General features: G+C 37.7%; 1 protein-coding gene across 7 annotated transcripts in view; it reads left to right on the forward strand.

Moving 5' to 3' along the window:
- Nucleotides 1–25,812, forward strand: part of rgs19 (regulator of G protein signaling 19) — a 135,841-nt gene that overhangs the window by 104,804 nt on the left and 5,225 nt on the right. For 5 of the 7 annotated variants that reach the window (XM_039734739.1, XM_039734742.1, XM_039734740.1 and 2 more), the window contains 2 exons: nucleotides 8,451–8,531; nucleotides 25,000–25,234. In XM_039734739.1, the coding sequence (XP_039590673.1) occupies nucleotides 8,451–8,531; nucleotides 25,000–25,234 (316 nt within the window). Of the gene's footprint in view, nucleotides 1–8,438; nucleotides 8,532–24,999; nucleotides 25,235–25,812 lie in introns of all 7 variants that reach the window. The other 2 variants (XM_039734741.1, XM_039734745.1) reach the window with 2 other exon arrangements.

Here is a 25,812-nt window from a genome sequence, read left to right on the forward strand (position 1 = left end):
TACTTTATCATCTGCACTGGCTGACTGTTTCTTTAGGTATCACATATGACCTTGCACTCATTACTTACTCATTTTACATAAACTAGCCCCAACATGTGTTATTTAGTTATTTCATTAGTATAATCCTCCATGTGCCCTTAGGCTTCCTGGTACTGGGCTACAGATGATCCTGCAAACCAAACATTTTTCCTGGGGCAACAATACATTCCACGTCATGACACCCTACATCTGGAATTCCTTATCTCAATATTTTCATAACTGTGCTTCACTTTTTTCTTTTCAAAGTAAACTGAAACCTTTTCTGTTTAATCAATATTTTTTAACTCTTGTATTTTTAACACATGTAGGATTTTACTATATTTCTTGTTCTGTTTTGTCATTATTGTTTGTTTCTGCTGTCTTAAATACTGTAGCCATAATAATTTCTCTCCCTATTTTTGTATGAGGAGGACAAATCAGTTTTCCTGCAGATCAGAACAAGCTGCGTCTCTGTGTCCACCACATCTATAATTTCCTTAATATCCCTCTTTTTCTTTCCTTTAAATGAATGCTTGTTTGGCTCAGTTAATGCGTTCACATGAACTTCAATAACCCAATTATTCACAGAAACTTGATTTCTAAAATGCTGTTTAAGCCATTATTCCGATTACAGAAATCGGTTTATTGGCCTCTAGGAAACCTGATTAACAGAAGTACATTTCTTTGCAAATAATCCAATTATGTGGCCATATAAACCCATAATGGGGTTACTATAAAGGATTTGGTAGTCTGCACATGACTGTTGCACTCTGTCAGTCCATGCATGTATTTGTCACAAGAAGTGTCCACAAAATACATTTCCAGAGGCGAATTATTGGGCAATCACATTATTCCTTCTCCTAGCTGAAACAATCTGTCACAATATTTCAGAAATGTCTAAATTTATGTTGATCATCTGAATGTACAGTGTGAAACTCAGCAACAAGATTAGTAGCAGTAGGGAAACAAGTTAAAAGTATGTTGTGTTAAGTAATCAGATTAGTTTTTAAAGTAACAAGTAATCTAATGCATACCTTACTGAAGTAAAAATACCCGTGTTATTGTTATTCCAGCAGCACTGGGTGGTAAGACAAGAAGCACACGTACTACGTCCTTTGCAGAGCTCAATTACACAGAGAAGAGTTTGCAGTATGTAGTCTGGCAAAGGAAACCTATAAATAAAGCATCGATTTAACTAAATATATTAATAAAATGCAAAAAAATTATCACAGGCGTTGTGTTTATTTTCAGATTCACATTGGCCGATGATGTTTAACTCTTTTTTTGCGCACTTTATTGATGTTGGAGCATTTTGCCAAAGGAGAACTCCAAAAGATTACTCATATATTTAAAGGCGGATTATTAAGAAACTAGGTTTCTTACTTAACTGGTTTATTCACCTTAACCCAATTATGTGTATCCATGTAAACACAATGATTGACCGATTTTACTGATTCAGATTGACTAATCCTCTGTTCTTATTTACATTCATATAATCTTGTACTGACTTTTAAGGCAATACTCAGTGTTTCATCCATTGTGTTTCTGACATCATAATTAGCTAATACACTAGATGTAGTTTTCCTAAATTAATAAAGTATCTATCTATCTATCTATCTATCTATCTATCTATCTATCTATCTATCTAGATATCATCAATCATATAGTGCCTTTCCTATCTATCTATCTATCTATCTATCTATCTATCTATCTATCTATCTATCTATCTATCTATCTATCTATCTATCTATCATCAATCATATAGTGCCTTTCCTATCTATCTATCTATCTATCTATCTATCTATCTATCTATCTATCTATCTATCTATCTATCTATCTATCTATCTATCTATCTAAATAATCAAACAAAAGTGGTTTCTTTCCATTCTACATGTCCTGCCACTAATTGTCTTATTGTCTTCCTTAAAATTCAACAGTCAGTTAATAGCAAAAATGTACTCCCTGTTTGATCAAATATAATTACTTCAGAAAAAATGTAAATGAAAAACAACATGAGTGATTGACAGTAGATAAAGCAGAGGGCCATTCCAATAGCTTATCATTGAGTACTGACTTGATAATGACAATGCTAAGTCTATCTAGGGGGTATATTTGGGGCTACTGGTCAAGTATCACCTTACACTGATTTAAGAAAATCGTTTACCTTTTATGGTCTCTAGTAAATTGGCTAAAATAATGGGTTAACGGCTCCCCGTGACAGGCACCTTACCTGAGGGGGAACATCAGTTAGTGAATCTCATGTTTGCTGCATATGGCTGAATTCTAGCACCATCTGCTGGAAAAAAAGGCATTACATCATTGACTTGTTTTATGTAGGACTTTAATGTCTTTCTGAACCTGGTTTATTTCACTAAATACACATTTCATAATGGGGTCAGTCATGGTGCACAGTCCAAGTTTATATTTTACCAGGTCAGAAAAGAGCACATAGCTCAGAACTGAATGTGGACCAGGAGAAGAACTGATACTCAAATTAAAATGAGTTTTGGTCAAAAGATAGAAGGACAAGAAGAAACAGCTCACCTGAGGTCCATTACAAAATTTAAAAAATCTTTGTCCAGAAATAATTTGTAGAAGTCTTTTTATGGCAAGTCTTCAGAAAAGTGTGATGTCTGGCCATCAAAAGATGGCAACAGAAGATATTTCTAATGTAAAATATCCAAACAATGGTGATATCCATATCCAAACACTGAAAACAAAATTAACAAAAAATAGAAAGCACAATGCCAAGCGTTAGGACAAATGCTGAAATATTCAAAATAACAACAATTTTCAGCCCCTCAAATAATAGCCATGTAAAAGTCAACCCTCCAAAAAATCCTAAACCTAAATGATCGCATACTATAAGACTTATAAGTGAAAAAAGCAAATGGGGAGCCAAAGAATATAACTGCAAATCAACTAAAGCCACAACAAAGAAATTGTGACAAGTGGTGACTTTAAATTGCTTTCAAGCAACTGTGGCCCTAAAAACAACAGCTTCATTTGGGCATCAATCTTACTGGAATACCTGCCCCCAATAGACAACAGAGACAACAAAGGTTATGGGATCTAGAGGATTCAAAAAATATAAAGCATAATGAAATCCAAATCCAACATTAAAAATAAATAAACTGCAGTGAGGAGCAGCTAGAACCATAACGGCACTTATTCAGCCAAATAACTTATTCGCAGAAAAACAGATTCTGCGGGAAATTGCAATTTCCCCATACTTATGCTGGATTTACTCTAGAATGGCTCTTTCCAAAAAGAAAAAGTGTATTTAGCAGTACTGGTTACACTCAGTTCAAATTCAGCAAACAAAGACTGCAAAACATCAACTCACATGTCACAAGGTACCAGAAGTGGGGTCTTGCACTAATGGAACCCCAAGAGGCACATAACATCCCAATACTGGAACCTCCCCCTGTAGTGGATAGAGAGGGGTTCAACGCTGACAACGTCAGTCAAGGATCAGGATTTGAAATTGAACCAGAGTTGTCCAATGAGGTGGGAGACGAATCCTCAAGTGAGGACCTAGGACAGCTGGTAGACTTTATTACGCTGTTGCTCACGCCAACATTCTTCCCAGTCCAAACATCCGCTATGGTGCCTATTTTAGATGTCCACTTTGAGAGGGTGCGACTAGATATTGTTGGCCAACTTCACCACAATAAAAATGAGTTTCAGTATATGCTCCTGTTAGTTGATTACGTCACAAGATACTCAGAAGTGGGTGGGTGGATGCCGGACTATTTCAAAAGCACTCTCAGAAATGTTCACGCGTATTGGTATCCCTCGCAAGCGTTTGACTCATCAGGGCACACACTTTATCTCTCGTATCATGAAGCAACTATGCGAAAGTTTTGTGATTAAGCAGTTGCACTCCACAGTTTATCATCCACAGACAAATGGTCTGACTGTATGACTTAATATTATCCTAAAACATGATTCGACAGATGGGCATTACAATCCAACCTCCTGAGATACAGTATTGCCCTTCCTCCTGTTTGCTGTTTGGGTATCTCCACAAGTTTCTACCAGGTTGAGTCTTTTCAAATTGCTATTTGGCCGCCAACCACGCAGTGTGTTAGACATTTTTCAAGAAGAGTGGCCGAGGACTTGTGAGACTCCTCGCGGGGCGAGGTTTGTCGAGCGAGTCATTTCACTGTAGGAACAGATTTCCAGGTTGTCCTCTATTGTGGCGGAACATCTGCAGCATAAGAAGGAGGTGCAAAAGCATGATTATGAGTTTAAGAAGGGAAATCGCGTACTAGTGTTGATCCTTTTAGATCTGCATAAATTTCAGGCTGAATGGCTAGGTCCAGCAGTGATTGGAGAGCGTATGTCCCCAGTGAATTATAAAGTCAGAATTCTTAGTTGACAGGAACCTGTACAAATTTTGCATCTTAATCTTTTAAATAGGTGGCACAATCCCTAGCAAATTCTGGTCATGTTCGCAGCGGTCCCTGCAGACTGAAGTCACCACTGAAGATGAGTTAACTGATACTCATAAAGTGGAATTGCTATCACTGATCGAGATGAACTCAGATGTCTTTTCGGCCATACCAGGCCAAACAGAAATTAAGGAACACAGTGTTACTGTACATCTGATCCCATATCGCCTTCTGGAGGCAACAAGGAAGGTGATACATGAGGAGGTTCAACAGATGCTCAAGATGAGCATTATTCGTGAAAGCAAAAGCAAGTGGTGAAGCCCAGTTGTGCTTCTCTCAAAACCCAACGGTTTGGTTTTTTATTGATTTTAGGAGGTTGAATAAGATTTCTAAGTCTGATGCATACCTGATGCCGTGTGTAGATGACAGGTGGGCCTTGTATATTTCCACCCTAGATCTCACGAAGGGTTATTGGCAAGTGCCCTTGGAGGAGTCCAGTTCCAAGAGGACCACATTCGCCACTCCAGACATGTTGTTCGAATTTACAAGGCTCCCTTTCAGTCTCCATGGCGCACCATTAACCATTCAGCAGATGATGGACCAGATCCTGTGTCCCCATTCCGCATACATGGGAGCTTATCTAGACAATATAGTCATTTTCAGTAATGAGAAGAGATCTCATCTCTTCCGCCTACAGGCGGTGCTTGACAGTTTAAGATTGGCGCGGGGTTGACGTCTAAACCTAAGAAATGCAGCCTGGGTATGTCGGAAACCCATTATATGGGAAATTCCATGGGGAAGGGTTAGCGCAAGCCTCTATTGGACAAGGAGCGGGAGGTGCTTATATATAGATGTTTAGTATTATTTATAATGTCCATCAGTTTGATCTTCTTTCTCTCCTTCATTACTACCTCCAATGAGTCGAGAGTGCATCCCATAACTGAGTCTACCCTCTTAATCCGATTGTTAATTCAGTGACATGCTGGTAACCCCAAAGAATGGTAAATGCTATAAACTGAGCTTCTGTAAAAAGTAAAATTTCTCACTGGGGGAAAATAAAGTTCTATCTATCCATCTATCTGACTATTAAACTATTAAATAGTTCAGTTTTTAAAATGATTGATTCACTTTACAGGTGAAATTACTTTAAAAGTTTTATTGTTCTTCCACAAAACCATGAACCAAAATAAGGAACTAGAATTAATCAAAACCAAAACTAGGAACAGCATGATGAAGAGCCAGACTTTATTGTCTACTACAATGAGAAACTATTAATGAAGGTGTACTATTACATTGATTACATGAAACCTAAGTGACTAACAAATGTAATTGTTTAGCTGACTCCCAGCAAATATGGTGCAAGTTATTGTGGTTCTGTCTTTTTTCATTGTTATTCTGAATACTATCAGTTATTGTGTGTGCTTCATCTTTGGTCCAGTACACCTGTTGGCCCATTTTGTATAAAAACATGGGTATTTAAAAAATTAACCATACAAAAATATGGTTTAGACTACAGGCTTTTTATCTACTCAGTTACATAAGCTGAAGCTAAGCCATGACCAAAATATATGCCCTCATTTGGGTGTTCTCCATTCACTGTGGGTTTTACAGGTTGAGCACAAACCAACTGGGCTACAAAATTTCATGGACAGCTCAAGGAAATTAAAAAATATAATGGAAGCATGCTTAACCTGGTATTATCTGGTTCTTGGTGTTTCAAAGGAAGGATCAATTGAAAATGTGAAAACGAAATAGAAAAATTAAAATACACCCATTGCTTTGGAGGCAGGGCCACCTACAACTGAGGGTTCACCCCTGCACTATATACCATTTGTGCCCAGTTTAATGAGGCACAATGGGCATGTTCAAGTAATTGTGGGGAATAAGATCTGGTAAGCTGGATGAAATTCTTCTTCTGTTGTTTACTTTGAGAAAAAACATTTTACCGATTTGTTAAAAATTTGTGAAAAACTTATGAGCACATTTAACATAAACATGCACGTGAAAGGAAAGAGAAAATGTGATTTCATGTCGGTGTATTAGTGTTTTAAAGGTAATGTCTTTGTTTTTGATTTGTATGTAATATATGTAGATGGATCTTGCTCTAGACCTACAGAGTTCTGCGATTCAGGAGCTCAACTGAACAGCCAATCGAACTGCATGTTTACATTACATGATTTGCACCGCAGATACTCAAAGAAGGTTTGGCTGTGTCGTAAAACTAGGGAGATCTGAAGCTCAGGTACCAAAACATTTTCCAAAGTTGCCCACTAGAGGGCGGAAAACACAGTCAAACCCCCCCAACTAGAAACCAAAAAGTGCCTTGCAAAATCTTACAAAAGTAAAAGGTTTATTTTCCAAAAGGCTCTGTAATACATGAAGAACTGAAGAGCACAAGTAATTGCCTGAAAAAGGCAGTGCAATCCACAGTGAGCAAAGTCCCAAAACACAATCCAAAGGTGGTGGTCAAAACAGAGCAGGGGTTCAAAATATCAGTAAACACAGTTCAAAATCAGAATCCAAAGACAAAATCGAAACAGAGTGCACAGAGTTGAAATATCAGAAAACCGTAAGGCAGAATAAGGTACAGATACAATAAACTCTCCACTCCTTAGCTCATTCATAATGAACCACCAGGAACTATGGGAGGCTCTCCCTTAAATAGGGTGATTGGCAGGTCACCCCACCTCTTGGGTGCCACTCACAAAACTCATAGGCCATGCCCCTTTCCTAATACACACATAGAAAAATGTATATTAGAAACAAAAAAATTAAACACAACAGACAAGAAACACAACTTTGAACGACAGCCAGGGGGAAATGCCAGCTGAACCATGACAGGCAGCAGTGGCATGAGAGATCAAGCCAGTCAGTGAATGAGAACAAAGCTGTACTTTTATCGGTTCATGAGAGGTGAATACCTGAAGTCGCATTTATTTGAGTAGCAGAGTGTTGACAAGCGTTTCAATGGATTTGTGTCTGTGTTAATCACTAAAACATTTATTGTTTGCTTAAAAATAAAGAAAATTAAAGAAAAATACATTATACCAGTATTTAGTAAAACCATTAGAATTTTTTAGTTTAATGACACAAATTTTAGGCCATACCGCCTACTCTTAAGGACAAGTTATTTTTTGAACAAAATACTTTTTGTAAATTAACTAAGTGGTTAATTCTGAAAGCCCAAACATAAGTACAGTAAATGCATTCAGATAAAGTTCTAAACCCTGCTGTATAATCTGAATAATTTAAGCACTATTTCCTATGTAATTCAAATAGTTCTTAAACCCTGTGTAATTAAAGAATCAGCTGATAAGGTAATGGTTTATAAACATTTTCTGGGTGACATTTGCGACTATGATATTTAAAGCTATGGTCATTTTAAAAAGTGTATTGCTCTGCTTGCATGTCTCTGTAGACATAATTTGGATTAAAGAGGTATTTTTGGGAATGCGAGCATGCTTAGGTTCCTTGCACAGTGGGAGTTTACAATAAAATATGTTTGTTTTCTTTTTTCTCTCTAAAATTGGATTTGTGTTCTGCATGATCATTGTTCTGTCCATAAAAGGCAACAGCCACTGCTTTTGTGGCTTTGGGAAGGATGAAGTATTTATTCTAAGAATGTCTTGCCACAAAACATATTTTCATAAACTATACTAAAAATAATACATTTTCAAAAATTAACATGTAGAAAAGAAGGGGGATTATTAATAGTCTCCAAGGACGAGAATGGAACAGCCCTGGTTTACTGCCAAGAAAGTAAGGCTGGAAGGAGTGACTAAAATAGCTACAGATGCACACAAAAAACACAAAAGATTTTGACCTCTCATGCCACTGAATGCTTGTTTGTCTCATAAATGAAGTGTGTGTAAGAAAATTACAAATTGCATTTTTAAAATACTTCATCAGTCATTTTGAGGCACATTCTTGTGAAGTTCATGTATGGGCTAGAAGAAAATAGGCCAGCCGGTCATGTGACAGTAAGCGTGCTGTTATTTCTTAATATCGTTTACTACCTTTCAGTCTCACTGTTAGGAATGAAGATGAGAACCGAACACGAAGGAAGTCAAAGTCGCAGGACACCAAACTGGAGACCATACCAAACTGTGAAGCATGGTGAGCCTTATCCCTATATTACTTCTTCATGAAAAGCTTCTGAATTAGAACAAAGTAGAATGTCATAGTACAATAGAGGAAACGTTGGGTTTACAAAAGGTGTCTGCTATTTAAAAGTCTATTATCTATCACCACTGCAAACTTTTAAGGTTGCATACTTAATGAATAAACTAACACAGTGCATTATACAGTTTGGTCCAGATCTAATTATGCAGATCCAGATCGTCTGGATGACTTTGATTTATGCGGGGACGATTCCAGTTCGGAGCAAAGACGATTCATCATGTCGTCAGTTCGCACACTTCTTGATGGTCCGGGATTTTTCAGGTGATTTTCTATGTAATAAACTTAATAAGTTATAGCGTAATGAAAATTGCATAATTAGATCTGGACCACCCTATATAGGCATTTTCCCCTGCTGTTTCTTTAGTTTAAATTTGTTGTGTCATCTCATAAAAATGACTCAAGGTAGAAGTGTATTTTTTCCATTTTCTTTTGCAAGTAAGAAAATAAATCCCTTAAGGTAAGCAAATAAAACACTAGTGCAATAGAGATTAGACCTGAATTATCATGGATTATATGCTAGTTTGTCTCATGACTCACCTCTAGCATACTGTAGACACATGTTATCTCACCCTGTGCAAGCCTGACCGCATATATTTATTATATGTGTGGTTTTAAACTAGGGTATCTCAAGCAAGTCCATGGCAACACAGAGGGAAGATCTACATGAAAACTCAAAATGGGGTCTAAAAACAAAAACACAGAAACAAATGTACAGCAGACACCTTGTTTGTCTATGACATACAGTATATAATAAAGAATGCAATGAGCTACAGTGAAAAGTAACCACCAAAGTTTTGGATGATCCCGGACTATTGGGTGAGCTGTGTGTAAAGGAAACTTGCTATGCAAAAACTCCTACCTGAGTATATATCTGACCTTTAAGTAGGAAAGTCTCTTTTAAAAAGTGGTGTTCTTTCTGTTGATGTGAAAACTGGAAATTGTATTATCTTTCATGCTTTGTGATAATGCTTGATTTTTACTTCAACATTTGAACATATTTTTTTTTTTTCCTGCAATTTGCAGTTCTACTAAGGTGGCTGTTGAAAATGACAACCCTTGTTTTTAAAAAAAGATTTCAACGGCGTCTTAGAGAGTTTTGTAAAACTGTAAAATGGCTTTCCTGCAGTCCCCCAGGTTAGGAATTACTGATTTAAATAGAAGTTAATTAAAAATAAAATGAATGACATTTTCTGATTATTGAAAGTGCCTATTGCAAATTACTCAGCAATTCTTTTGTTATTTGGTTGAAATACTAGTGAGTTAGATCATGCTTACTACTAATGCAGCTGCACGATGACACAGTAGTTAGTATTGCTGTCTTTTTATCATGGACTCAACACCCACATTCAGCATTTTTACTTTCATCCTGTCTTTGAGTGTTTTTGCCATCAATTTCTGTTTAAACCACACATCCCAAATTCATGTGTATTATGTTAATTAGCATTTGTACACAGTCTCTGTGTGGGTGTCTATACTAGGGGTCCTTGTAATGAACTGGTACCATTAGTCATGGTTGGTTCATACATTTTGTTCAGTACTGTCAAAAAAAGCCCCCATAAACCTGAATAGGATTAAGTGGAATTAATATATTATTTTTTTATTACCATTAAAAATTTCTGAAGTTATTGTTGTCACATGTACAGCTTACAGTGAAAGTCTTATGTGCATTGTTTTCAACATGCGACACAATGGAAATCTGCTGCTAAGTTTTAGATAGATAGATAGATAGATAGATAGATAGATAGATAGATAGATAGATAGATAGATAGATAGATAGTGTCGAGGGTGCCAGGGGCCACGACCGGAAGTGGGCATGTACCCATCTGGGATCACGTGGGGGCCGCCTTCCTGGTTGCTTTGGGGGCCACGGGTTCAGGGCGTGGAAGCCCCACCCTGTAGGGGCCTGTGGTCACCGCCAGGAGGCGCCCCAATGCCTTGGGGACCCTGGACCTCAGCACTTCCCCGACACCAGGAAGTGCTGGGGGGAAGAGAAGCAGGAACACCCGGAGAGCTTCCGGGAGAACAGCCGGCACTTCCGCCACACTGGGGCGTGTCAGCGGGAGATTGCCAGGGAGCACCTGGAGCTCATCCGGGTGTGGATTAAAGGGGCCGCCTCCCTTCATTCAGGGCGAGAGTCGGGAGCGGAGAGGACTGAGCTGGAGAAGGCAAGGAGGCGGCCTGAAGAAAGGAAGGCATTGTGTGGCCAGGACTTTGGGGGTTTTGTGGTGCACGTATTGTAAATAGTTGTGAATAAACGTGTGTTTGGGTGACAATGATGGTGTCTGCCTGTCTGTGTCCGGGTCAGCCTCCACAATAGATAGATAGATAGGTAGATACTTTATTAATCCCAAGGGTAAATTCATTAGTTTAGAAATGTTACTAAGAATAATAGCATTTACTTTCATGCCTTACATAATTTTCCATATAACAATGTGTCTACACAGAATCTAGCCCTATAGAAATAAATGTAGGATGCTAAACTTAAGACAAATATTAATTAGATGATGCTTATTGAAAGAATTTGATAATTCCATTGATTTTTAAGAAGATAAAGCATAACTGAATGTTTGAGTGTTTTTTGACCTTTGGAGTGATGCAAAGAGTGCCAAATCCTAAATTGCAGCATCAGGCACACTAAAGGCACAGGCTCTACAGTAGGTAGAAGTCTCAGATATCACGGGCATGTGTTGGTCAGACATGCAAGTAAGAATTTTACAGTGCGCTGCACCTCTGACAGTATTACTACTACTGCTACTTTTACACTCAGGCATGCATACAAAAACTATCCCACTAGGCTAACCTAAAGCCGATGTCAAATTTACACAACCTCTTGTCATGGGTTATGTCAGACTTGTCAACCAAAGTTACTGACTTTGTCATTGGACAATGTCAGTTTAATCTGATATAACTTTATATGAATTCTAGTCATGGAGTATGTCAGACTTACTGATTGCAGTTGCTGATCTCATTGCTGGACCATGCCAGTTTAAACGACTGGAAATCACTGAATATGTTTGTTTTACTGACTTTGCAGAGTAGTCATACTTTCCTCTTTTTGTGACAGCCAAAAACATTGTACCTGACGAAACTGGCATAGCTCGAAGGTATGGCCAGTTTAGCAACAAACTTGGGCTTTTTTTTCTTTTTCCATTCCTTCATGACATTTAAAACATAAGACATCAGATAGAGAGAAGCTGCTCTTCTATTTGTGAGGTCCAAAACATTCACATTCCTTCTTCCTTTCTGTTGTGTTATATGAATTACACTTCTAGATAACCATACATTGGTTGTCAACCCTCATGCACAAAGAGTTTGTCTGTATGACTAACTACAAAATCGACAGAGTCACAGGGCATGTCACATTACACAACTGGTTTTACGGCCATTGGCCTCTGACTTGCTAAGATTATGCAAATGAAGGCTATGACTCAAAGTTACTTAATGTGACATAACCTTAAGCTGTTCCTCTTTGGAGCTAATAAAGAAATCGAAGTTCCCTGATAAAATCAACCAAAACATGGGAAGAATGTATAAACCTCAATACAAAAAATGGGCTACAAATTAAATGAATGTCCCTGTGACTGTGAAGAGCTTATCCAAAAACTACCTTATCACCCCTAAAGGAGTGACTAATAAAACAGAACATAAAGGAGAAAATACTGAGGCATATTATATTGTTAAAATATCATGTACTTTGTACTTAATTTAAAGAGAAATAAGTTAGCATTTTTGTGCATGTACTTTGGCTCCCTTTCACATCCGTTAGGTTAGGTTGGGTTAATTGGTGAGTATGAAACTGGGCTCTTATGAGTAAATAAAGCTGTGTGTGCCCCTCTTCTGGTTGCTGATTTGCCTCAACTGTTGCTGGGTAAGTTTCTGCACCTCAGTAATTATACAATGGAATAAGCAGGTTCCAAAAATGGATGAATGGTCTGGCCTAAATAGACCTTATAAATACTACACCAGTGGTTAATTGTGGTTAGACAATACTATTGAACGAAAAGTAATCACCTACAAAACTACAGAGAGTGAAACAAACGTCCCTGATGAAACAATGGGATATATGAACTAAATACTACCTTCTACAGATCTCTTACTACAAATACTAGTGCTGCTAAAGATCTATAAAGTTTTATTGTTGAGTACTAGATATTAATTGTTTATGAGCATATTTTGGGTGGTTTATGATACGGTAATATGTATCCATTGTGCTTCTCCTAGAAGATAGAGCTTATGTCTAAGTTACAGAGTTTCATTTTACTTCTTTCTTCTATAATCTATATACCATGAAAAACTGTGGTTTGTTTCAGCCAGCATTCTTTCTCTTTTGTATTGCCTCCTAATGGCATACAATCCATCCCTCACAAAAAAATTATAGAATGAGGAGCAAGGAGTAATGTCCCAGCAAACTGAATGGATTTAAAGTGATGGGGAAGCTTTATCATTTGACCTGCTGTAGCAAGTTCATACTGAGTCCTATTAGAAAAGTTATTTTGTAACTGTGAAATGCTATAATAAAATGTTAATGACCTATCAGAAGGGTAAAGGGTTTCATGGAAAAAAATACTAATTTATGTAATAACTTTAAAAAGAAATGAATGTTGAAATCCTTAAACACAGCTTACCTCATATTTAATTTAAAGAGTGAGTCTTTGCCGCAGTTCTTTACTACAGCTTGAAACAAGGAAAGAACTTTTAATGCAAATTCTGTGACTCTCAAGATCAATATCCCTTTGAAAATCTGACATTCATCAATTTACTTTTATGATATTTAAATGAAAACATAGTTATGTTAAGTTGAATATTTAAAGTCAAAACACACTGTTTATAAAAGTCACATTCTTTGTCATTTAGTCAATAATACATCCATCCATCTATTTTTTATTGCGGACACTAAGTCTTTTACAGAGTCATGTGGAGCTTCAGTGTATCCTGGAAGCTTTAGGCACAAGTTAGGACAAATCTCAGTGCGCTACTACACCACTGAACAGACACACTCTGTTCTATAGTCAATCTTACTCGCACTCGCTCGGTTCAGCGTTAATAGTCAGCTTCTCACCTACATCTTTGAAATCTTGAAAGAAAAAGAAGTATCTAAACAAAACTCACAGGAAAACAGGGAGAAAATAACAGCTTTAAAAAGACAATGGCAGGTCTGGGACATAGTCACAAGGTGTTCTTTAGATCACAGGAAAGATGTTGCAAGGCTGCACTGCTATGTCATTGGATGAAAGTGATGTAAGCAGAGACTCAGAATGGGGAAAAGCAGAGATGTTTCCTTTTCACTTATTTTAACATATTTATTTATGCAATTTCCCTTTTTCAGCATTTACACCCATCTTTCAAAACACAACAAAGCTGAATTAGTGCACAATACCCTTCCACTGTTTAAAGAAACAGATAAAATACACTGTAGGTCACCATATTGGCTTTCATTGTGGATGAAAAACATCCATCCATCCATTATCCAACCCGCTATATCCTAACTACAGGGGGTCTGCTGGAGCCAATCCCAGCCAACACAGGGTGCAAGGCAGGAAACAAACCCCGGGCAGGGCGCCAGCCAACCACAGCACTACCATTATGCCATCCTTAAAATTCTCAGTTAAAAGTGGTTGTGTTTTTCTCAACCAGCTTTGATTGATTGCAAAGGGTATTTTAGTAATAAGATTTGGCAACCTTGAACAGGAGAGCATGACACACCTCACAAGCTCTGCATTAACAAAACAGACAAAAATGAACCATAGTAAATGGAAAAGATCTCTAAGCAAATACTTAAAAAGACATTATTATTGCTAGATTGAACACTCAACATTGTGTTTAAATAACTGAACCACAGTCTGCTATATGCATACTGCTAGAAATGAATTACTGGTTTGCTTGACCTCAAATAATCTAAAGATTTATTAAATATATTTTACATCATGGCCTGTGATGGGCAGCTTGTTTCCCCTGTGGGTTTGCTTTGTTCTTTGTGCTCACTCCTGTCTTGATAGGCTCTGTCTCTTTCATGTTCTTAAACCTGATCTAATTAGAATGTAACAAAATGAATTTTGGTATTTTATATAAGCAATAAAGTCACTTATAACTGTTACTTATTATTAATATAAAAATTTATGTCTCAAGCAATCTTTAACTTTTCCTTATCAAGAATTATTACAGTCATATGAAAAAGTTTGGGAACCCCTCTTAATTCTTTGGATTTTTGTTTATCATTGGCTGAGCTTTCAAAGTAGCAACTTCCTTTTAATATATGACATGCCTTATAGAAACAGTAGTAATTCAGCAGTGACATTAAGTTTATTGGATTAAGAGAAAATATGCAATATGCATCGTAACAAAATTAGACAGGTGCATAAATTTGGGCACCCCAACAGAGATATCATTACATCATTACTTAGTTGAGCCTCCTTTTGTAAATATAACAGCCTCTCGACGTCTCCTATAGCCTTTGATGAGTGTCTGATTTCTGGATGGAGGTATTTTTGACCATTCTTCCATACAAAATCTCTCCAGTTCAGTTAAATTTGATGGCTGCTGAGCATGGACAGCCTGCTTCAAATCATTCCATAGATTTTCAATGATATTAAAGTCAGGGGACTGTGACGGCCATTCCAGAACATTGTACTTCTCCCTCTGCATGAATGCCTTTGTAGATTTCGAACTGTGTTTTGGGTCATTGTCTTGTTGGAATATCCAACCCCTGCGTAACTTCAACTTTGTATCTGATGCTTGATCATTATTCTGAAGAATTTGTTGATATTGGGTTGAATTCATCCGACCTTCAACTTTAACAAATACCCCAGTCCCTGAACAAGCCATACAGCCCCATAGCATGATGGAACCTCCCCCAAATTTGACAGTAGGTAGCAGGTGTTTTTCTTGGAATGCGGTGTTCTTCTTCCGCCATGCAAAGCGCTTTTTGTTATGACCAAATAACTCAATTTTTGTCTCATCAGCCCAAAGCACTTTGTTTCAAAATGAATCTGGCTTGTCTAAATGAGCATTTGCAAACAACAAGCGACTCTGTTTGTGGCGTGAGTGCAGAAAGGGCTTCTTTCTCATCAACCTGTCATACAGATGTTCTTTGTATAAACTGTGCTGAATTGTAGAACGGTGTACAGATACACCATCTGCTGCAAGATGTTCTTGCAGGTCTTTGGAGGTGATCTGTGGGTTGTCTGTAACCATTCTCACAATCCTGTGCATATACTGTTTGTGTATTTTTCTTGGCCTGCCAGACTGGGTTTAACAGCAACTGTGCTTGTGGCCTTCCATTTCTTGATTACATTCCTTACAGTCGAAACTGACAGTTTAAACCTCTGAGATAGCTTTTTGTAGCCTCCCCCTAAACCATGATACTGAACAATCTTTGTTTTCAGATCTTTTGAAAGTTGCTTTGAGGACCCCATGCTGTCACTCTTCAGAGGAAAGTCAAAGGGAAGCACAACTTGCAATTGATGACCTTAAATACCTTTTCTCATGATTAGACACACCTGTCTATGAAGATCAAGGCTTAACGAGCTAATCCAACCAATTTGGTGTTGCAAGTAATCAGTATTGAGCAGTTATAGGCATTCAAATCAGCAAAAGTACAAGTGGACCGAAATTTTTACACGCCCAGTTTTTCACATTTGATTTAATTTCATACAACTAAATACTGCTTCACTAAAAATCTTTGTTTGGAAAACACCCCAGTACTCAGATGTTCTTAGGAAATGGAAGACATACTACTGTTATCTTTCTGGTTGAAAGTAGAGTAAATTATTATGCAGGCTGAGAGGGGTTCCCAAACTTTTTCATATGACTGTATTATTATTTGTATTTTGACCCAAAATTGGTCTGGTCATTATGGATTTTGTTGTAATTGTAAATGACAATTCAAAAACAAATCCAGAAACATTTCAGTTTTTTAAGTTCTGAAAAATGGGTTGGCATTCCCTCACAGTTCCAAAGTCCTGGATTCAATGTTTGACCAGGTCACTATCTCCTCAGAATTTCATAGTCTCCCCAGGTCTGATTCTTCCCAGAGATGTGCATGTTACACCGTATAGTGGCTCTGATTGTGTGGTTTCAGCTTACACCCAGTGCCTACCAAATTGGATAGCAAACTGTGGACACATTCGTTAAATTATTTTCACAATTTGTTCTGGTAAGGTTTAAGTCTTCCTTTCTCATGAGTGAGTATCCCAGTGCATCACTATGTAGAATTCTTCCATGATTACCACAGTACATACAATAGCCTACAGAGAGAAAGTTTAAATATAATATCATAATAGCAATAGTATGACTGCTTATATTTCATGAAAAGATGAATATTGATTAGAAATTCAACTGATTTCTCTCCTACAGTTTCTTTCACTGGGTAGAGGATACTTGATGCTGGATTTTGTGTTCTGTATTATGATTGCACTAGCTGCATGTGGTTTTTGGGTTAAAAAAACAACCTGAAGATGCCCTAGCAGTTTTATTATATTCATGAACTTGGAGAGGTGTCAGCTAACTCTTAAGAATTACCTAGTGCAGAGGACATGGACCCACCTTGTGTTTGCTGCCCCACTTGCTTTTGTAAGAAGACACTGGCCATATCATACCTTAGCCTTATCGTTGGTATATGAGTCCTATTAATCTTTGTATCGAGAAAATACCTCCAGATAAACAATGTTTATAGTGAAAACTTCAAGCCTTGCGCCCTCCATTGCTGAGGTGTTTCACTTGCACATTGTTGAGCCACACCATTAGTTTCATTTTTACGTTATGCCTCTTCATATGTGTCATTAGCAGATGTTGTTGCAGCGCATCAGCATTTGCTGCGCACAGGTAGGTCTTTTATAGCATGTGCTGAAAAAAATCTAGTGGCAGTGGCTGAGCATGAGCAGAGCGGACTGCTACATACACACACACACACACACACAAACGCACAGAGGTTTTCGTTTATTGAAGTTCGTTTGAGAAATGTTTTATCTGGTGTCTTTCATGGTAAAAACCATCAGAATGTACCCTTTTTACATGCATGTGGCTGTGTGTACAAGGGTGCCTTAGATTAGCACTGCATCTAGTTGTGCTTCCTTGAATGCTCTCGATGATGCCCTGAAAACACTCTGCCTGTGAACTGAGGAAGAAGGCATACAGTTGGCAGTTCTCCAGGTCGTGTTAGACATTGTGAGGCAGACTTTCAAGAACAATATAAAAAAAAAAAAAAACATCAACTAGGACCAAAAATCCAACCTTAAGAGAAGTAAAGTTGAGGAAATTAGAAGTTTAGCTTTTTACATTTTTGGACATGAGAGTTACCTAGGATGGGCTATGAAACAAAAATTGGCATAAAAATGCATGGAAAGAAAATTGCAGCCATATGATTTAAACTATTCCAGGGTCTTGTTCCAATTTTCAAACAGTACACAAGATTGCATTCTATTGACTACAAGCAGATGACTTTACCTCAGGAATAACTGAGAGAATATCCTGTGCTATTAATAGCTGCTGGCAACTGAAACAAGTCACTTGGAACATTTCTGTTGTTTCAGTTAAGCTTGGCACAGTGTTTTGTATGTGAAGGCCATGCTTTTTAAGGGTTTTTACATACTTCTAGAAACAATAATTAATAGCAGTTTATTAAAAAATGCATGTCATTAGGAAACTTTTATTTTTGACTGAACCAAATTAGTGTAATCTATAGGAAAAATATGTATTCCTAAAATTACATCTATTATTAAAATGTACTATTTAAAGCTGTCTGGCTTGAATAATGATATGTTTAGGTATGTTAAAAATTGCTGCTGTCACATTTGCAAGTAAGGTAAAAACATTTTATTTGCCATGGGCTGAGATTGGCTCCCGCAGACCTCCGTCACCCTGTAGTTAGGATATCGCAGGTTGGATGATGGATGGATGGATGAAGTTTTTCATAGTATGTGAAATCATATACAATAAAACAATACAAAATAGCTTAGACGCTATTTAAACTTTATTGGGATTCAACATCATGCACAGGTTAAGTTTATTTGAACTTTTTCTGGATACATTTTCCACAGTTTGTTTCTTTGAAGTTCAACTTGATTTATTGGTTTCACTCATTTGGCGCACAACGTCTTTAGTTTCACATTTGGTATCCAGATACATAATTCCACTGCAGCATGTCACTGTATTGGCATCTGTTGAAGACATCAGTTATGTGCAAAATTATATTTTTTCATGATTCAGTTCATTTTGATCAGTTCACCAAACTGATTTGAACCTTTGAATTACTGATTTGTTCACTTCAAAAACTATATTACAGTGTAAAATCTAGAATAGTACAACAGTTTAACTGCCAAACAATATAAACAATATAAAACGCAAGCAACAAAATAAATACATCAAACATAACAACAATCAAATAAGCAAACATTTTTACATCCTAGATATCAAAATGAACACAACAAGCGAGTGCTTACATCTTTTATGACTAACGGTAAATAAAATTGATTTCAGTTTTGGATTAAGCTAGTCTATAACCCACATAAATAGAAAGCGATAGGTTGAGACAATGTTCTATGTGCCTATAACATGCTGTTAGCGTATGCTGCATTTAAAACATAGATTAACAAATTTTTATTATACATATTATAATTGTATGTTTATAAATGTAACTCCTTAAAAATATTAGCAATTTCCAGCAAATGACCCTCCAATACATCCTCCCGTCAGGCATTTGTATGTTTTGCACAGATGCAGAAGGGATTAAAAGCAGGTAGTGTTTTACTTTTTTTCAATAGATAGTAAGAACAATAATTGAATCTTCCACAAACAAAAAAATACCTGCCACTTCCTAGATGTCAGTCTAGATCCTTCACTGTATCAACCGCTGCAGTCTCCCGCAATTTCCTTCCTTAATATCCCATCCTTTCTGATGGAATCTCCCATACATGTATCATCAGTGAACTGAACTGAGATTCAGTGTACTGCGTGACATGTGTCTGCAGTTCATTCCTCCCTTTAGTACACAAAATGATTCTTTTCTTTTGGTGAACTAGTTCAGTGTGCTGTACTGCCAGTCTCTTGTCTGAAGTTTGTAAACGAACTAGCAATGGTTCTCCAGATCAGTATGGGCATACTGGCTCATTCAATGTGTCAGAGTACTGAGACAGTCATAGTCACTCGTGTCAGAGTCAATCCGTCAATGGAAGGTGCTTGTGTCATGTCCCAAATCAGTCATTGGGTAGTTGTGTTGGTGAAACATTATACTGATAGGCTAATTTTCCAAAGACAGCAGCCAAATAAGTGAAGTTAAGATGGTAGCTCTGGACTGTCGCAGAATGCAATATAGTCCAGAGGGGACTGGGCGGTCTAATGGTCTGGAATCCCTACAGATTTTATTTTTTTCTCCAGCCGTCTGGAGTTTTTTTTTGTTTTTTCTGTCCACCCTGGCCATTGGACCTTACTTATTCTATGTTAATTAATGTTGACTTATTTTATTTTCTTACTGTGTCTTTTATTTTTCTATTCTTCATTATGTAAAGCACTTTGAGCTACTTTTTGTATGAAAATGTGCTATATAAATAAATGTTGTTGTTGTTGTTGGTGTAAAACATAGCATGCATTGCGCATGCCTCAAAAGGATTCGTTCTTTAATGTAATTTTACCAATATGTTTATTCAGAGACCAAGACAAGTACAAACAAACTAATTTGTTCATTCGTTGCACATCACTAAAAGTGCCTTTCCATTTTAGGCCACAAATGATAATAATACTGTCAGTTCTTATATTAAAAAAAATTCAAGAATCTGAGCAAAAATAATTTTAAAAAATTAGGATTTCTAAGAATTTTAGGTGACTGCCAAGGTGCTTCTGACTATGATTTCTGGTCCACCCTTTTGCTATAGTTCATCAGATTAATCACCCCCCTGCTTGTCTCAAGGTTACTATATCTGTTTAGCAACGTCTGATTTATCTGTGAAAACAAAAACATATAATAATTGATATCTTATTGAAAATACACGTTTAATGACCACAGATCTACATATAGCCTGGTGGGAAGCCAGAGGTACTCATATAATCATCCATCCATCCATTTTCTAACCCGCTGAATCTGAATACAGGGTCACGGGGGTCTGCTGGAGCCAATCCCAGCCAACACAGGGCACAAGGCAGGAACCAATCCTGAGCAGGGTGCCAACCCACCGCAGGACACACACAAACACCCCCACACACCAAGCACACACTAGGGCCAATTTAGAATCACCAATCCACCTAACCCGCATGTCTTTGGATTGTGGGAGGAAACCGAGCGCCCAGAGGAAACCCACGCAGACACGGGAGAACATGCAAACTCCACGCAGGGAGGACCCGGGAAGCGAACCCAGGTCTCCTAACTGCGAGGCAGCAGCGCCACCGTGCCGCCCCTCATATAATCACTTGCACTTTATTCCAGCAAATGCAGCAGACATTGTTTGAAGCAAGTTCATCAATTCCCATGAAGCAGAATGGCCATTGACAAGCCGTAATATAAGGAACTGACCAAGCAATAAATCAAAATTGACTTTCACAAGACATTCAATACTAAAAATATTTGTCAGAATCCTGGTACAGGACTCACTACTGAAGCCAAATGTGGGTTTAATGTTTGACTGTCTTAATTCCATGTGTACTCATCATCACATTCTGGGATATTGTGAGACAGATACACACAGGTTGCTACAGTATATGAAGGGCAGAAAAATAATCTTTATAAAAAGAAAATATTTATTCACAAAAGCTCTATAACTCAAAAATGCTGAAAGAAGCACATGAAGGCAATCCGATAGCAAAAGAAGACCCAATACATATTTCAGAATAGGAGTGGTCAAAAACAAAGCAGAAGTCAGAAATCCAGAGAATCGAATAAACAATAATATTTCAATAAACACAAAGAGAACTCACCACCACCAAGAATAAATAACAATGAACCGCATGAGACCAGTAGGTCTCCACAGCCTTTACAGGGCTTGGGAGCATTTTAACAAGGAGACAGACAGGTGATCCTACCTCTTAGGGAACCACCCTTAAAGCACAAATACACACACAGAAACATAACTACACAATGATGAAAAATTATACACATTACATAAATAAATACAATACACATATAGTTGATGCTTGAAATTAAACAAAGAAGCCATAAAGAAGGAACTTAGACAGAGAATACAGAACATAAGCAAGCAGAACTATGACGCTTGTGGCATAAACTGCAATTTCGGAATGTAGAATAACACTAAAATGATGGTTAACATTGCTGGAGATTAGGTGAAAGGTGTTAAAATATTGGCGAAATATAGTCTGTCTTAATGTACAACATGTGTGAGTCAAATTTGACCCATTTTTGTGTTTGAAAACATTTGCTCAGGACACCTTTTGACTTTCCTTAGATCCCATCAAATTAACAAACAGTAAAGTAAAAAAAAAACTAGTCGTCCAATGATTGTATAGCTTCTAAAAATGTTTACCTTAGCATGCCTTTTTGGTCATAATTGACTCACCACTGACTTTACTCTACATTTACAATTGCTTGTTTGTTTATGACCCGTAAAAACACCCTAAATTGCAAGTTTTCAGCTCAGAAATATGAAGCATTTTAGTAAAATGACTTAACTTTACAAAGAGAAAAGCATTTTCCAAATATTGTATTTTTTGTACATCTGCAATACAATTTGAACACTGCTGTATTCTTCTGGGGCGGCACGGTGGCGCAGTGGTAGTGCTGCTTCCTCGCAGTTAGGAGACCTGGGTTTGCTTCCCAGGTCCTCTCCTGCATGTTCTCTTCGTGGGTTTCCTCCCACAGTCCAAAGACATGCAGGTTAGGTGCATTGGCAGTTTTAAATCGTGCTTGGTGTGTATGCACCCTGTGGTGGGCTGGCATCCTGCCCGGGGTTTGTTTCCTGCCTTGCGCCCTGTGTTGGCTGGGATTGGCTCCAGCAGACCCCCGTGACCCTGTGGTTAGGATATAGCGGGTTGGATAATGGATGGATGTATTCTTCTGGTCAGTGTTGACCTACCACTGACTTTAATAGATTTCCCCTACATTTACGGTAGTTTTCTGTTCATATAAATACATCCTCAAAGATTTTTTTTCAGATAGGGAATGCCAGGGCTTTAAGTAAAGGGACCTAACTTTACAAAAAGCAAAATGTTTTTAATACTGCCAAGGCCTTCTAGTCAATTTTGACCCACCATATACATTAGCATATTTTACTCATTATTTATGGATATTTGTTTACTCACAAACCATAAAAACATTTTAAATGGCATATTTTCAGCTCAAAAATATGAAAGGTTTTATTCTATACTATATCCTATATTCTATTCTATTTTATACAAAGAGCTAAATATTTTGCAAATGTGATATTTTTGTACATCTGCTACACGTTTTGAACTTAGCCATCTTTTTCCAGGCCAATTTTGACGCTGATGGATTTTCCACTGCATTTACGGTGCTTTGGTTCATTCATCCACCCATCCATCCATATCCTAACTACAGGGTCACAGGGTCTGCTGGAGCCAATCCCAGCCAACACAGGTTGCAAGGCAGGAAACAAACCCCGGGCAGGGCATGCACACGCGCACACACACCAAGCACACACTAGGGCCAATTTAGAATCGCCAATCCACCTAACCTGCATGTCTTTGGATTGTGGGAGAAAACCAGAGCACCCGGAGGAAACCCACTCAGACACGGGGAGAACATGCACACTCCACACAGGGAGGACCCAGGAAGCGAACCCGTGTCTCCTAACAGCAAGGCAGCAGCCCTACCCACTGCGCCACCGTGTTACCCCCTGGTTCATTCACATCCCATAAAAATCCCATTGTTCTAAAATTAAGATCATCAGTACTACAGGTTAAAATGCTCAGTCAATATAAAAAGATTTGGCACAAAACATTGTTGTCCAGGACATCTAAAATGGGGCGTCAGAATCAAGTCTAAAAGATCTGTAAGGCACAGCATTGAATCAGCATATGAAGATATTGCATGGGTTAGCTGCCCTCATGTTATCTGCTCTGGAACCAGAATGCTTGAGCGAAAGTGTTTCGATTTTAGTTAATTTTTTTGTGGGGTCCATTACTGAGCATAGACACAGAGCATGTTCTACTATTGGATCTGTTTACAGATGTCAGAAGACTCGTAAGACATCAGCTGAGTCATGACTAACTGGTGATTTTTCCAGTGAATGAGTGTGTAATAGGTGATAGTGCAGTGTTAAGCACTGCTGTGTAATTGCTCCAGAGTCCTGGGTTCAAATTCCAGCCCAGCCACAATGTGTACACATTCACTCTGTAGCTATATTAGTTTTTCTCTGGGCACCACAGCATTCCTTATACCCTGATAAGGAGTTTTATGCTAGGATAATTAGTAGTTCAAAATTGGCCCAGTATCAGTAAATGTGAGTGTTCTTTATTACACTGGCATCCCATCCAGAATTGGTTCCTGCCATGCATTTGATGCTACAGTATCTGAAGACAGGCTTTTGTGAGATTCAGAGTGGTAAACTAGTTAGAGTAATTAGCCATTTTAGAGATGGTGTTTGCACCTATAAACTAGCTTTGCTGTAGCCATCATTATGTAACATTATTCATAGCTGGATCTCCTCCCCAATTTGCAAATCCCCAACTTTCTTACAATTGGGATTTCACAGATCAATAAGAATTCAGAACATTGCAGTGGACGGCTGGAAGACACAGATAGATAGATGATAAATGAAAGTTAGACAAATTCTGTTTGGAAAACAGCAAAAAGGCAAGGAATGCAGATAAACTTTGGTAAGGTAGCTGGCCAAAAATCTTGACTGATAAAAATACAAAAAAAAAACACATACCTAAAAATTGCAAGAAAAGCAAAGTAAAAGAATGCTGATTAGTCTGAAAACTGTTCCGGTTACTTACAAATGCCTGCAAATGTATAGAACTTTGTTACTAATTCGTTTTGAACTGAAAGACTTAATTGTTTAATCCGAAGAATAATTGCTATAGCTAAGGCTATGCGTGTACTCAGAAGGGGGTGATCAAGACAACAGGAGGGATAGTACTTGGAAGAATGTCTTAATTAATAATTCTTTGCATTTATATAGCGCTTTTCTCACTACTCAAAGTGCTCAGCAATTGCAGGTTACGGGCCTTGCTCAAGAGTCCAACAGAGCAGAGTCCCTTTTGGCATTTATGGGATTCGAACCGGCAACCTTCCGATTGCCAGTGCAGATCAGGCATTGTCTTACTATTGCACTTCAAAGCTAGTCATGTAAGTGATTGTAAGTTAAAAAAATAAACAAAAAAAACACGAAGTGGAACCAGAGCATCTTACCCTAAATGCTTAATATGCATGTTGTTGGGATTTTTTTGGTGTGCACATATTTTAGAAATAGTTTCTAACTACATGTATCTCCTTTTTCAGCACCAGACCAACAACAGAGGAAGTGCGGCTATGGGCACAGTCTTTTGACAAGTTAATGAAGAATCCTGCTGGAAGAAATGTCTTCAGGGAATTCTTAAGAACTGAGTACAGTGAGGAAAATATGCTGTTTTGGTTGGCATGTGAAGACCTCAAAAAAGAAATTAGCAAATCTGTTATTGAAGAGAAAGCAAGAATGATCTATGAGGACTATATATCTATACTTTCACCTAAAGAGGTATTGCCATTAGAAACAGCATCCAGTATCACTCATAGACATATTCATTTTACCCCGAGTAATAATATATACAGTACATATGCATACAGTGCCTTGCAAAACTATTCAATCCTTTGACCAATTCACTAACCAATAAATCCTAAATTGAAATTTTGTTCCTTTGCAAATATTTTTACCATGTACTGATTAGTGTTTTAAATATGACATCGACTGTGTGCAGTTTACATGTTTGATCTCTCTGTGCATGAGTTACTCTTTGGTTCCAAAGGCACATATGTACTATTAACTGTCAGCTTCATTTTGATATTCCACATGTGCATGTCCTGCAATGGACTGGCTTCTAGTTCAGGTGGTATTCCTCCCTTGTGTTCGATCGTATTGAGACAAGATTCAGCATCTGATAACATGACAACATTTAAATCCTAAAAGTAAGAAAATATGTAACTTTCGGGGTACATATCGATCACAAGCATTTGTCTAATTCAGTTTAGAGTGAAACAAACAGTCCAGGGCATTATTGAGCCAGGTAAATAAATTAGAAAAACAGTAAGTTTAGACAATTGGTAAAACAATAAATC

Source organism: Polypterus senegalus, chromosome 14 (genome assembly GCF_016835505.1).
Source record: "Polypterus senegalus isolate Bchr_013 chromosome 14, ASM1683550v1, whole genome shotgun sequence".
Classification (NCBI taxonomy): domain Eukaryota; kingdom Metazoa; phylum Chordata; class Cladistia; order Polypteriformes; family Polypteridae; genus Polypterus; species Polypterus senegalus.